At 37.8% G+C, this 12095-nt stretch overlaps 1 protein-coding gene across 1 annotated transcript; it reads left to right on the forward strand.

Annotated features, from left to right (window-relative positions):
* Positions 1 to 6727: 6727 nt before the first annotated feature.
* On the forward strand, positions 6728 to 11066 carry LOC100694396 (lactose-binding lectin l-2-like). The gene is made up of 2 exons (XM_025902147.1): positions 6728 to 6959; positions 9981 to 11066. The coding sequence occupies exons 1-2, from the start codon at positions 6872 to 6874 to the stop codon at positions 10403 to 10405; spliced, it is 513 nt and encodes a 170-aa protein (XP_025757932.1). The 5' UTR covers positions 6728 to 6871; the 3' UTR covers positions 10406 to 11066.
* The last annotated feature ends 1029 nt before the right edge of the window (positions 11067 to 12095 follow it).

Here is a 12095-nt window from a genome sequence, read left to right on the forward strand (position 1 = left end):
TGATCAGTGCCTCCACTGTGTGTCTCTGGGGTTACGAGGCATGTGACAAAATGCAAGCACATGCCCGCAACATCAGTTACCCCAATTTCATCAGTACGCAATTACTGAAGCTGAGTAAAATGAGAAAATACACTTCTACCTTTATCATTACCAAAAATAACTCAAATCCTATCAAGATTTATTTATTAAGATTTATTTAATTCATTCATTAATTTATTTATTCTAAAAAGAAAACAAGACAGGAGCATATCACTGAGGAGGCCAGGAAAGAGGTACAACAGTGAGTGTCTACAGCCATCTGCAAAGTGAAAAAGTTAACGAAAAAATAGCTTTGAATGTTCTTCAGGAAATCTGGAGAACCTTTCCTGAAGACTGAAGTCATACCAAACATTGACTTTCAAGCTTCCCTCCCTCCTGCTTTAACAGCAGCAGATTAAATGTGCACATCTAACCTTACTGCACAAGGAGATTACTTGTTTTTATTCAAAGTGTCAGTACATTTCATCATAGATTTCTTCCTCGTGCATTAGGTTTTATTTAAGTTATCATCTTGTTTTCATCAGGAAAAAAAAGGTTGTTGACGGTGTGTTGATGCTTTTCTATAGTCCTGTCCAGCTCGTCTCGGGTAACAGCCTTTCTCCTGGTACCTCCTACACACTCTTGAGACTGTGCCTGGGACTCAAAGCAGACCTTCTTGCAACAGCATGTATGGATGTGCTAACACTGACTTTCTGGCTGTAAACCTGTGTCCCTATTATTTGCCCAGAGAATTCACACACGCTATTGTTGCCATTGTTTACATTCCTCCAATCTGACGCAGAGACTGTGAGTGATGTCATCCACTCCACTGTTGCTAAAGTGCAAAGACAGAATCCTGAGGTGCTTGTGTCAATGGGAACTTTAATCAGGTAACATTGGATAAAAAACTTCCTGGCTTCCTCCCAGTATGTTGACTATAACACCAGGTGAAACAGGACCACTCACCTACTGTATGGAAACAAAGAGAATGTACACAAACTTGTCATTTGCCAATTTCATTTGCACCAAAGCATGTGAAATGGATTCAAAATATTTATGCTTCCTAAATGGACAGATTAGCAGGTAAACTTCAGAAAATGATGTTCATGAATCATACTGTGATGCTTCAGTGCTACCATACATTGTAGTTTATTTGATTTGTTTTTTTCTTTAATGAATTCCCAGAACTTCTTCTGTAATTTTACATATTTATTTCTTAGAATTTATGTGCAAAGAGTTGTGCTGACAGATTTCTTTCTTTGTCACGTAGAAAAACAGTGAAATATGTAACTTCTTTACACTGACAGAAAGGGGAGTTTCATTGGTCCGGCCCACTTAAGATCAAAGTGGGCTGTATGTGGCCCACTGTGTAAAATGAGTTTGGGGCTGGCTATGAATTGGAACCCATCAAGACCAGCATGGCCCCTCCAACTTCCAGCTTCCAACCTGGCTGTGTGTTTATTTGTGTATTGCGTCTGATAAAGTTTGTTTATCTATAAGGACTAGAATAGTTATTTGTGTATATATTAGTTATGGCCAAATGAAGCTTTCCAAAGCATTGAAGGTAGTGTTGAAAAAGGGTTCATTACTGGAAGCTTTTTAACACTGTCCTCTTTGGTGACATCTAGTGGTCAGAAATATGAAGAGCTAATTAAATGAAATTTTAAATGAAATTGAATGAACTGCTTCATTATCATTTCCCACTCTACAGAGCTAATTTAACAGGTCGTGTTTAATATCATTTGCCATTTCTGTCTGATATGGGGCTACCACTGTAGGTTTTGGGGTAAAAAAATTGTTTTCTCTATTTAAGGAATAAATCAAATAGAAATAGAATCCGCCATGTGGTGTGGGGGGCCAGGAGAAGGAGCTGGCTGTATGCTTCTCTCCACCCCAGAGTAAACGGAAACATCTCTTGGATCTGGGGGTGGATTGCCCCTCTGGGGGTGATGGTACCTGGACTACCAAAAAGCACCACTGAACAACACAGGAAATCATTCCTGCCCGTGGCCATCTCCCTGTACAACTCCTCCATCTAATACACTGCAGACACTGCAATAGTTACACCCTTTTTGAAGACGCTATTTCTACTTTCCTGTAACATTCCTGTCAATATTCTTGATATTTATTTATAATCACCGCTGTTAATCCTTGAATATATTAGTGTTGTTTTTAAACTTGTAAATCTGTAACATATTGTATCGTTTAATTAGTTTAGTCTGTTATTGGAGCAACTGTAACCCACATAATTTTCTTAGGGAAGAGGCAGGGTACACCCTGGACAGATCGCCAGTCTGACAAAGGGCATGTTATTAGCAGTACAAGGATAAAGGTTTTTACCATTAATAGACAATTTAACATTAGCTGCATAATACACAGACACTTTTTAGTGTTTCATCATTGAAAGAGGCATAAAAAGGGGCTCATGCAAAAAATATACTGCAGTAGTTAGTTAGTTAGTTAGTTATTTAGTTAGTTAGTTAGTTATCTCCAAAAGTTGAATCTGTTCATCTGGACGTAGCGTTTTGTGGGAGAAACGTTTCGTCACTCATCCAGGTGACTTCTTCAGTCTCGTTTCTCCCACAAAACGCTACGTCCAGATGAACAGATTCAACTTTTGGAGATTTACTTTCCTGGATGATTGAGAATGCATCAAGAAGTTAGTTAGTTAGTTAAAAGTGCAAAAACTTAATGTGTTGAGAGGTAGGAGAGAATTACTTTATTAACATTCAACCTGGTCTTAATAACCAACAATGCAAACAACTTTCCCAGCCCCCACAGACTAAGACGTTTTTAAAGTGTTCAAGGAAGAGATTATTAACAACCATATATATATATTTTTTTTTACATTTTCTATATCTTTTCTTCTGATTGTGCAATGAAAGAATCGTCATCATCATCATCATCATCATCATCATCATCATCATCATCATATGACCCCTCAGCCTGAATGTAGCAAATAAACCAGGCACAATTTATGGGAAACTGCGCGACCTGGCAGCGACCATCTGAATGCCCTCCCCAGCTTTCTTAAGACTGACGATGAATAAATAAACATTTTAATAGCACAATTTGTAAAATGTGTTACATAGTTATCCAGGAGTTTTACTAATAATACATGGATTTATTGGGGTTCACTGGATTAAAAAACAAACAATATTAATCCTGGACATTTCTTGTATATCACTTCAGTAATTTTAAGACCAAAACCAACTTTTACACACAGGTAAGAGAGTCTAGTCTCCAGAGGCCTGGTAACGAACTAATCATGTGATTCAGGTGTGTTGACCCAGGGTGAGATCTAAAACCTGCAGGGACACCGGCCCTCGTGGACTGAGATTGCCCACCCCTGGTCTAGAGCATCACAGCAGATTCTTCAGTCCATTCAAACAGTTCTCCGACTCCCCACAGAAAGCCATCGACTTCCACACCTCGGGCCAAATATTACTGTCTCTGCCCTGCTATGATTTAAACACACATCCTCTTGGAAGAAATAATTAACAGAAAGTATTTACATGACACTGTTATGAAAAAAATCTTCTTTGTACTTTAGGACAACATTACAGTTTTTTAGTGCTTTATCATTTTAGTGCTTGTTGTTCAGCTAACGCCATCATTTCCATTACGTTGAAACTATCGTCACAGCTTAATGACAAATAAAGGCCTTCTCTCTACAGACAAGCAGCAACTGCCATCTCTACCTGTCTGTGAAACTTTCTCAGTAAATGCCATTGATGTTTTGTCCTTTAATAAAATTAATAATAGAAGATTTATTTCTGATTGCAATCCAGAGTATATTGATAAAACTGGTCTTAAGATATCTGCAAACTTTGTGACATCATGGTGAATTTATAATAAAATGTAACTTAAAAATATGCAGAAGTCATTTCCACTTGATAGAAATGACTTCTCGATGGAAAGTCAGAATATGACTGTTTAGTTGTTTTTTAGGTTCGCTAAATAAGAGAAAACAGTTCTCAGGGTAGAAATGACTGAAAAACATGTTGTGAAGTTGAAAATTTATTAGGCTGTGTTTTGAGTTTTGTTTGAAAAAGGATAACTTCATATAAGAAAAAATATATATATCACATATAACACAAATATATATCCCCCTTTGTGCTAACAATCAAGTCGAACACCAACATCATCAAATACACAGTTGAAACCAGATATTTACATACTCTTCAGAAAAAAACACAAACAGTTTTTTAATTGTAAAACATCAAATCACACTAAATGGTTTATTTTTTTTAGATTGATAAATATTAAAAAAACATATTTGTTAAATTTAGGAGTAAAGAGAGAAATTTTATGTATTTCTTAACTGCAAATGGCACCAAATTGTATTCAAAATTGAGCCACACTTATGGAGCTCCACAATTCTTTTCCTGGTGTTTTTGTTGATATCTCTTGATTTTCCCATGTCAAAGAAACAGGCTCTGTGTTTTGGGGGTGCCTTATATGCATCACAGGTGTGCCACCAATTTAATCAAATGGACTCCATCAGAAGCCTCTTAAGCTCAGAATGGAATCGCCTGGAGTTTTCTTATTAACTAAAGACACAATAAACTTAGTCTATATATACTCCTAAATTTAAAAGTGATGAAAAATACACAGCTCTCTCTGTTTTTTTCCCTAAAGTGTATGTAAATATCTGGTTTCAACTGTTTCAACTGGTTTCAACTGTGAATACACGAATATATATGTATTGAAATTCCTCTTGTTTTGCATAGAAATATAAAGCATAATATATAAAATAACATTTAGAGTGTTTTCTTTGAAAGAATCCCCTTATGTCCATTGATGTGTTCATCAGTATGTAACTGAAACCGATTTAGAGCGCTTTGTTTAGCCGTGGAGGGTAACAACTGAAAATATGAAATAAACACACATGTAAGCTAAGACTCTCTAAAAAGCAGCATTGTTGTTCGGCTTTTCATTTCGCCATTTGTTGATTCACTCGAAGAGCAAGTAACATAATATGGGTCAAGTGATCAGTTTGATATCAATCCTTTGTGATACACCATCATATTTACATTATTTGTACAGTACAAATGATTTGCTTTGGTACCTGGTCAAACTTAAGCTCTCCTCTGTCTGCCTGGCTGCACTTCTCCTACAGCAAACCCGCAGGCAGCAGCTTCTCTCCCCTCGCTCACATGCGTAAGTGCTGTGCTCAGTCGGCTAGTGCCTGAGCTCGGACCATACTAAAATTAGAGGGAATTTACAACTGTGCGCTATGTGCTTCGAATATTGTGTGTAGTTTTTGTTTTATACAGTTGTTAGTCAGGCATCTAACTATGAAACAAATTACACTCCAAAAGACCCCGGGCTTGATTGAGATTGCTTTGTGAGTTTAGATGAATGTGAAGTGTTACAGCCTGGAAACAGTCCTGTGGTCTGGTACAGCTTCAGTGGCCATTGCTGCAGTTATACAGCCAAATTTAAGACCTGGGCTGATGCAGAGCTGCACTGTGTGTCAGAGGGAGCCAACCTGGTGTCTATCCACAGTTTGGAAGGAAGTTTATTAAACTGCTACTCCAAAACTTTGATCCTGCTCATAAACACATCTGGACTGGAATCAGTGACTCAGTCAGGATGGATTTGGGTTAATGCATGTGAAGTCAGCTTTGTTCTTAGAAATGATGGAGAGCTGAGCAACAGAGTATATAATGAGCACTGTGTGCATTTCAACCAGGCCACAGACTTGTTATGAAACAACAACACATTTGAAAAAATTCTCTTGTGTTTGCTGAACTCTCGCACTGAGCAGCTTATTACTGATTTAACTCACTGATTTTACATCTGCTTTTCTGTGGTGATGATTAAGTGTGCTTAAGTACAAAAGTCTGAAAATTGTATTTTCATGCGTGCAAACAAGCCAAAAACATTTGGATAAAATCGCTGCACTATTTTTCCTAATTGAACAATAAAATAAAGATTTAATGTAAAGAGTGTAAACAAATCTATTCTATCCACTGTCCTTCATAATTATCATACACATTCACAGGCAAAAATATTATTGTATCCTAAACAAATATCAGAGCATGCTGCAGTTAAGACAGAAGAGAAACAGATTTTAATCAAATTTTATTAAATGTTTAAAACGTCAATTTTAGATTTATCCCTTCAGCTGCAGCCTTGATGGTTTTTAATGGGCTAAGAGCAAGGAAATAATACATGTAAAAAGACTTCAGCTTATAGGCTCGTGCAAATTTGGTACAAGGTCAGAAAGTACCAGTATGTGTCCTGTCAGGATCAGATATTAATAAATTACAGAAAATTAAAGTTGCTGTAAAACTGTTTGCATCCAACAGGATAAAAATCAAGGAAATAAGCTGTATGTGTAATTCTATAGAATCTACATTTCTTACTGATTCTTAGGGAAAGATAAAGACTTCAGATGCCTTTGAAATCTCAGACCCTCCAACTGTCAGAGTTATCTTCCAAGCATCAACGCAAAAAAGAAAGAAATCCTCTTGCATGGAGGGAGTTTGTTGTCTTTCTGTTTACTAAAGCAGCTCTGGAGTCTCTTCTTTTCTCCTCCTGTAAAAGCTCTGCCCTGTCTGTTTACTTAATCAATGCCTTTTATGACACAATAGAATATAATTGGACAGTAAAAACAGTCACAGTCACGTGTTGGTATTCGTTGGAATTCAATGTGATCTTCTGGCTTGTGTTTAATGTTGTTTACAGTGGAGAGTTCTGGTCAGTTTGGCCAGTGATGTCACACCAGCAGTAAAAACACCCTCTCAGGCAGCTATAAAAGAAAGCAGCATGAACTCTTTGGAGGAATCCTGTACAAAGAAGCTTCAGCAGCTCCTCATCACACTTTGAGACTTAAAGCTCCAACATGATCTTGCTCCTCTTCTTGTTCGGTCTGGCTCTGGGTGCTCCTTCTGAGTCTCCTTCTGATGGCAGTGAAGTGAAGCTACAGCTTGGTAACTGTCCTGTACTCTGGATCTTTTTTCCTTTATTTACTTTGACCTCTGTTTGTCTTTTTTGTAATTTTAGCACCTTTTAGTTAAACACTCCAAGAATATGTTTTTTTATGTTTCTGATGTTTTTTGTTTCAGCAACTTCTGTGATACAAAAATGATTAGTGTAGGATTATAGTGTGGATTTTTCTTTCTTCCCATACCAGATGGTTTCTGCTAAGTCACAGAGTTATGATAAAGACCTGCTAATAAACATGATAAGAGCCACTTTGTTCTCTGTGTTTTTCAACTTTCGCCTTGATGGACAAACTTTCATCTTTGACTTTGGCACTATAAATAATCTCCAGAAGGGGATCTGTCAACACTTCAGATTAAGTGGATGGAAATCATATTTTCCTTTTGATGCTTAACTGTGTTGACTTCTACCTTTTGCTAACTATGGCCCAGTTTGCTTCTAAAATATATTGTTAAAAAAGTAATTCTCTGTTAATTTTTATGTCATTTAAAAAGAAACAGTGACTGTGGTGTTTGTAAAAGCATGTTTCTTTGTTTTTTAAATCTCAAAACTTCATGAACTCGTTAATGTAGGATTAAATGATCCTTTAACACTTGAAGCTACTGAAGGTCATGCTCTCTTTCTGCACTCCCGAGCGGACAGCCTCTCTCACTTTTTCTCTTTGTGCATGTTTGATTGTAGGAATGGAGTCCGCTGTGCAGGTCACCAAATACTACTGACACAAGTACCTTAACTTTGCTGTACTGTAATTTATGTATCATAAAAGTCGTTCTTGGCAAAATGAAACATTTAGTTTAGATATTAAAATGTGAGCTCTCCACTCCCTTTTTAATAACAGGAAACCTGCATGAAAATGGATCAATTATGGAAGGCCTACTTACAGTAACTAAATAACTCTCTATACAGTAGTTTGTATATACAAACCACTTGAAGGCTATAAAAAGATAGAGGATCACTTCGAAATGTCAGTTTCCACTGTTAGAAATGTTACCAGGAAACTTCAGTAAAGGGATATGGTGGAAGCTCAGATGAACAAAGCTTTAAGACGATCACACAAACCTCTCACATGAGTGCCAAATATCTGCAGGACAGTGTAGCTGACACAGCAGTGGTAATGATCTGCTTTTAGATTAGTCTGGTTACTGCAGGGGTTTTATTTTGGCTGCTTTACAATTGTAATAGACACAAGTGTACTTAGAGATTTGTGTACACTGTAAATATCTCAAAGTAAAAAAAAAATAGATACATACACATTTTTTTTTTTAATTGACTCTAAACAGGCCAGCCACAAACGCTTGTGCACAGGGTTTGTTTTGTATTTTTGTATTTTTTTTTACTGGAAAGGATCATAAACTTCTGTTTCCTCTTCCTGGTACAGTCATTTATTCTGTTTTCTTTTTGCTGATAATGTGATTTTATAATATAATAAAACCATAATTATTCAGACAAACAAACAGTGAAATAAACCTAATAAACCAAAGGTCCTAATAGTTTATCTGTTTTGTCATTTACTCCAATCAGACCTGCCACAGCAGTCACATGTCTCTGGGTCCAGTACTAAGAGAGGATCCTCTTGATTGTGTGGAGTTCATTCTGTCTTTGTTTAATGGAGCAACTCAGGAGTTTTTACCTGTTAGAGCTCTGACCTGTCCTGTTTGATTAGTCATTGTGCTGATAAAGCCTTTATGGTACAATAAATATAAATTATACATCAAAAAAACAAACAACTTTTCTTTATGTCTTTGGAATTTGATATTTTTTCCTGGCTTATGTTTAGTGTTGTGTATAGTTGAGAGTTTTGGTCCGTTTGGCCAGTGATGTCACACCAGCAGTGAAAACACCCTCTCAGACAGCTATAAAAGAAAGCAGCTCCAACTCTCTGCAGGAATCCTGTACAAAGAAGCTTCAGCAGCTCCTCATCATGTTTGAGACTTAAAGCTCCAACATGATCTTGCGCCTCTTCTTGTTTGAGTGACTCTGGGTGCTGAGTCCTCTTTAATGTTGAGAATTTGTTCCATATTTGTTTTTATTTTCCTGTTACAACAACCTTTCCTGTGTGTTTAATCATTATGCTGAAAAGGCCTTTGATCATATCATAAATGCAGAATTACAGCAAAAACAGTCACGTTCTTCTGAGCCTGCCAGGAGGACGTGGCTGTTTAGCAATTATTAACTTCTTTAGAATCTGATGGTCTTTACTGCCTGGTGTTAGTGATGTTTACAGTGGAAAGTTTTGTTCCATTTGGCCAATGATATCATAGTGATCAGTGAAAACACCCTCTCAGACAGCTATAAAAGAAAGCAGCTCCAACTCTCTGCAGGAATCCTGTACAAAGAAGCTTCAGCAGCTCTTCATCAAAGGTTGAGACTTAAAGCTCCAACATGATCTTGCTCCTCTTCCTGTTCAGTCTGGCTCTGGGTGCTCCTTCTGAGTCTCCTTCTGATGGCAGTAAAGTCAAGCTACAACTTGGTAACCACCCTATATTCTGACTCTTCCCTCCCTTCTTTTATTTAACTTTTTTGTGAGTGTGTGTGTGTGTGTGTGTGTGTGTGTGTGTGTGTGTGTATGTTTTATCATCATTATTATTATTATTCTAATCACATTTTAGTCAAATACTCCAAGTTTTTCTGCTGTTTCTGTTTCAGCAGAGTCAGTGATACAAAAATCTTGGTGTTGGATTGTAGCATTGATTTTTTTCTGCATGTCAGATGGGTTCTACTATACCGTACAGCTGATGATAAAGAGCTGCTTGTAAACATAATAAGAGCAGCTTACTTCTCTGCATGTCTTAACTTTCCCACTGTCAGCTGTGTAGACATGCTTATCTAATGTAGCATCTCTAAAGAATATGGAGAAAAACGTCAGTCACAAGGTGTCACCCTAAAACCTACTTCAGTGTTAATAGAACTAAAATAGTTCAGTTCTATTTCAGTCACACTGACAAAAACAGTTATTGTTTGTTTTCATCAAGTTCTGACTGCTGTGTCTTCTTCAGATGACCACAGAGTTAAACTACTTCGTGGAAGTTGTCCCCCGTTCTGGTACAGCTTCAATGGCCGCTGCTACAAATATGTGGCCACACACATGAGCTGGGCTGATGCAGAGCTGTACTGTGTGTCACAGCGAGCCAACCTGGTGTCCATCTACAACGAGGAGGAAGAGGAGTTTGTTAAATCATTAATTAAGAACTTTGATCATGCTCAGCGATACACCTGGATTGGACTGAGTGACATCCATAAAGAAGGCAGATGGATGTGGTCTGATGGTTGTGCAGTGAATTTCACCCACTGGAATGTTGGTGAGCCAAACAACGGACTTGGAGGAAAAACTGAACAGTGTGTTCACAGTATCGGTGACTCAAAGAAGTGGAATGATCAGAAATGTTCTCTCAATTTACCTTCTGTTTGTGCAACACGGATAAACTGCCCTTAGAAACTGAACTGTACATGTAAACCTGGAGTGTTTATGCTATCTGTCTTTATGTGTTTGTGCAAAAGTCACAAAATTTCACCAGCCTTGATTTTCATGAATCTGGAATCAACAATTGGCATCTGGCAAGGGGATATTTACTCATCGCAAAGACTTGTTGGCACATAAGTTATTAACACTGCTCTAAATTAAAAGGAATCAAAAGTTATAATGAAAATTCATAATCAGTAACTCCACTGTGTATCTCTGGGGTTGCAAGGCATGTGACAAAACATGTAACCGCATGCCCTGCGACAGCATTTACCCCAGTTTTGTCAGGATCCTGGGTCTCTCAACCCAGCATTTTGAGTTCCTTGTGTCTTTTGTATTATGTTTGATGTTTAAGGTTCTCTTTGTATCTCAGTTTTTTCCATAGTGTCCAGTGTTCTTAGGTTTCCTGTTTTGTCTGTTTAGTTTCCTGTGTTTTTAATAGGTTTCCCTCTGTGTAGCTGACCCCTGTGTCTCCCTCTGTGTGTCTAAGTGGATCTAGCGATGTGAGTATTGTGCTTTGTTCCCACTCCTTGTGTTCTGTGTTTCCTCATCCCGTCATGTGCTCCTCCATGTTCTCTTTCTCCCTCCAGGCTGTCTCTGTGTACTTCCTGTTTTACTTTGAAGGTCTGTGTCTCATGTAAGTGTATTCTGCTTTGCTTCCTTGTCTCATCCTGTCTGATTTCTTTCAGCTGTGCTCTCCTCCTGTGTCTCATTCCCCTCGTTATTCCCCAGTGTATTTAAGCGCTGTGTTTCTCTGTGTCAGTGTTGCATCCTCCTTTATCCTGTGTGTTCCCTTGTGTCCCTCTCTGTGAAGTTTAGTTTAGGTTTATATGTTTTCCTTGAGTCAGCAAATAAAGCTGTATTTTGAGTTCATTCCCATGTGTTGTGAGTCTTCCATTTTGGATCCAATCTCCTGCCTGCCACACAGCGATCCTTGACAAGTTTAATCAGTATGCAAATGGGGAAAATCCACTTGTATCTTTATCATTACCAAAAATAACTCAAATCTTATCAAGATTTATTGTTTGGCTTCATTCTAAAAAGAAAACAACACAGAAGCATATCACTGAGGAGGCCAAGAGAGAGGTGCAACAATGAGTGTCTACAGTCATCTGTAAAGTTAACACCTAAAAAAAAAAAGCTTTAAATGTTCTTCAGGAAATCTGGAGAACCTTTCCTGAAGACTGAAGTCATACCAAACATTGACTTTCAAGCTTCCCTCCCTTCTGCTTAACAGCAGCAGATTAAATGTGCACATCTAACCTTACTGCACAAGGAGATTAGTTCTTTTTATTTTACTTTATTTAAAGTGTCAGTGCATTTCATCATAGATTTGTTCCTCGTGCATTAGGTTTTATTGAAGTTATCATCTTGTTTTCATCAGGAAAAAAAAGGTTGTTGACGGTGTGTTGATGCTTTTCTATAGTCCTGTCCAGCTCGTCTCATGTAACAGCCTTTCTCCTGGTACCTCCTACACACTCTTGAGACTGTGCCTGGGACTCACAGCAGACCTTCTTGCAACAGCATGTATGGATGTGCTAACACTGACTTTCTGGCTGTAAACCTGTGTCCCTATTATTTGCCCAGAGAATTCACACACACTATTCTTGTCATTGTTTACATTCCTCCAATCTGACGCAGAGACTGTGAGTGATGTCATCCA

The sequence above is a fragment of the Oreochromis niloticus genome, linkage group LG22 (assembly GCF_001858045.2).
Source record: "Oreochromis niloticus isolate F11D_XX linkage group LG22, O_niloticus_UMD_NMBU, whole genome shotgun sequence".
NCBI classification, from domain to species: domain Eukaryota; kingdom Metazoa; phylum Chordata; class Actinopteri; order Cichliformes; family Cichlidae; genus Oreochromis; species Oreochromis niloticus.

Bases quoted from the DNA above. Each gene is read 5' to 3' on its own strand.
- LOC100694396 (XM_025902147.1), top strand. From the start codon at position 6,872: ATGATCTTGCTCCTCTTCTTGTTCGGTCTGGCTCTGGGTGCTCCTTCT. The intron at 6,960-9,980 runs GTAACTGTCCTG...ATGACCACAGAG, and splicing joins TGAAGTGAAGCTACAGCTTG to TTAAACTACTTCGTGGAAGT.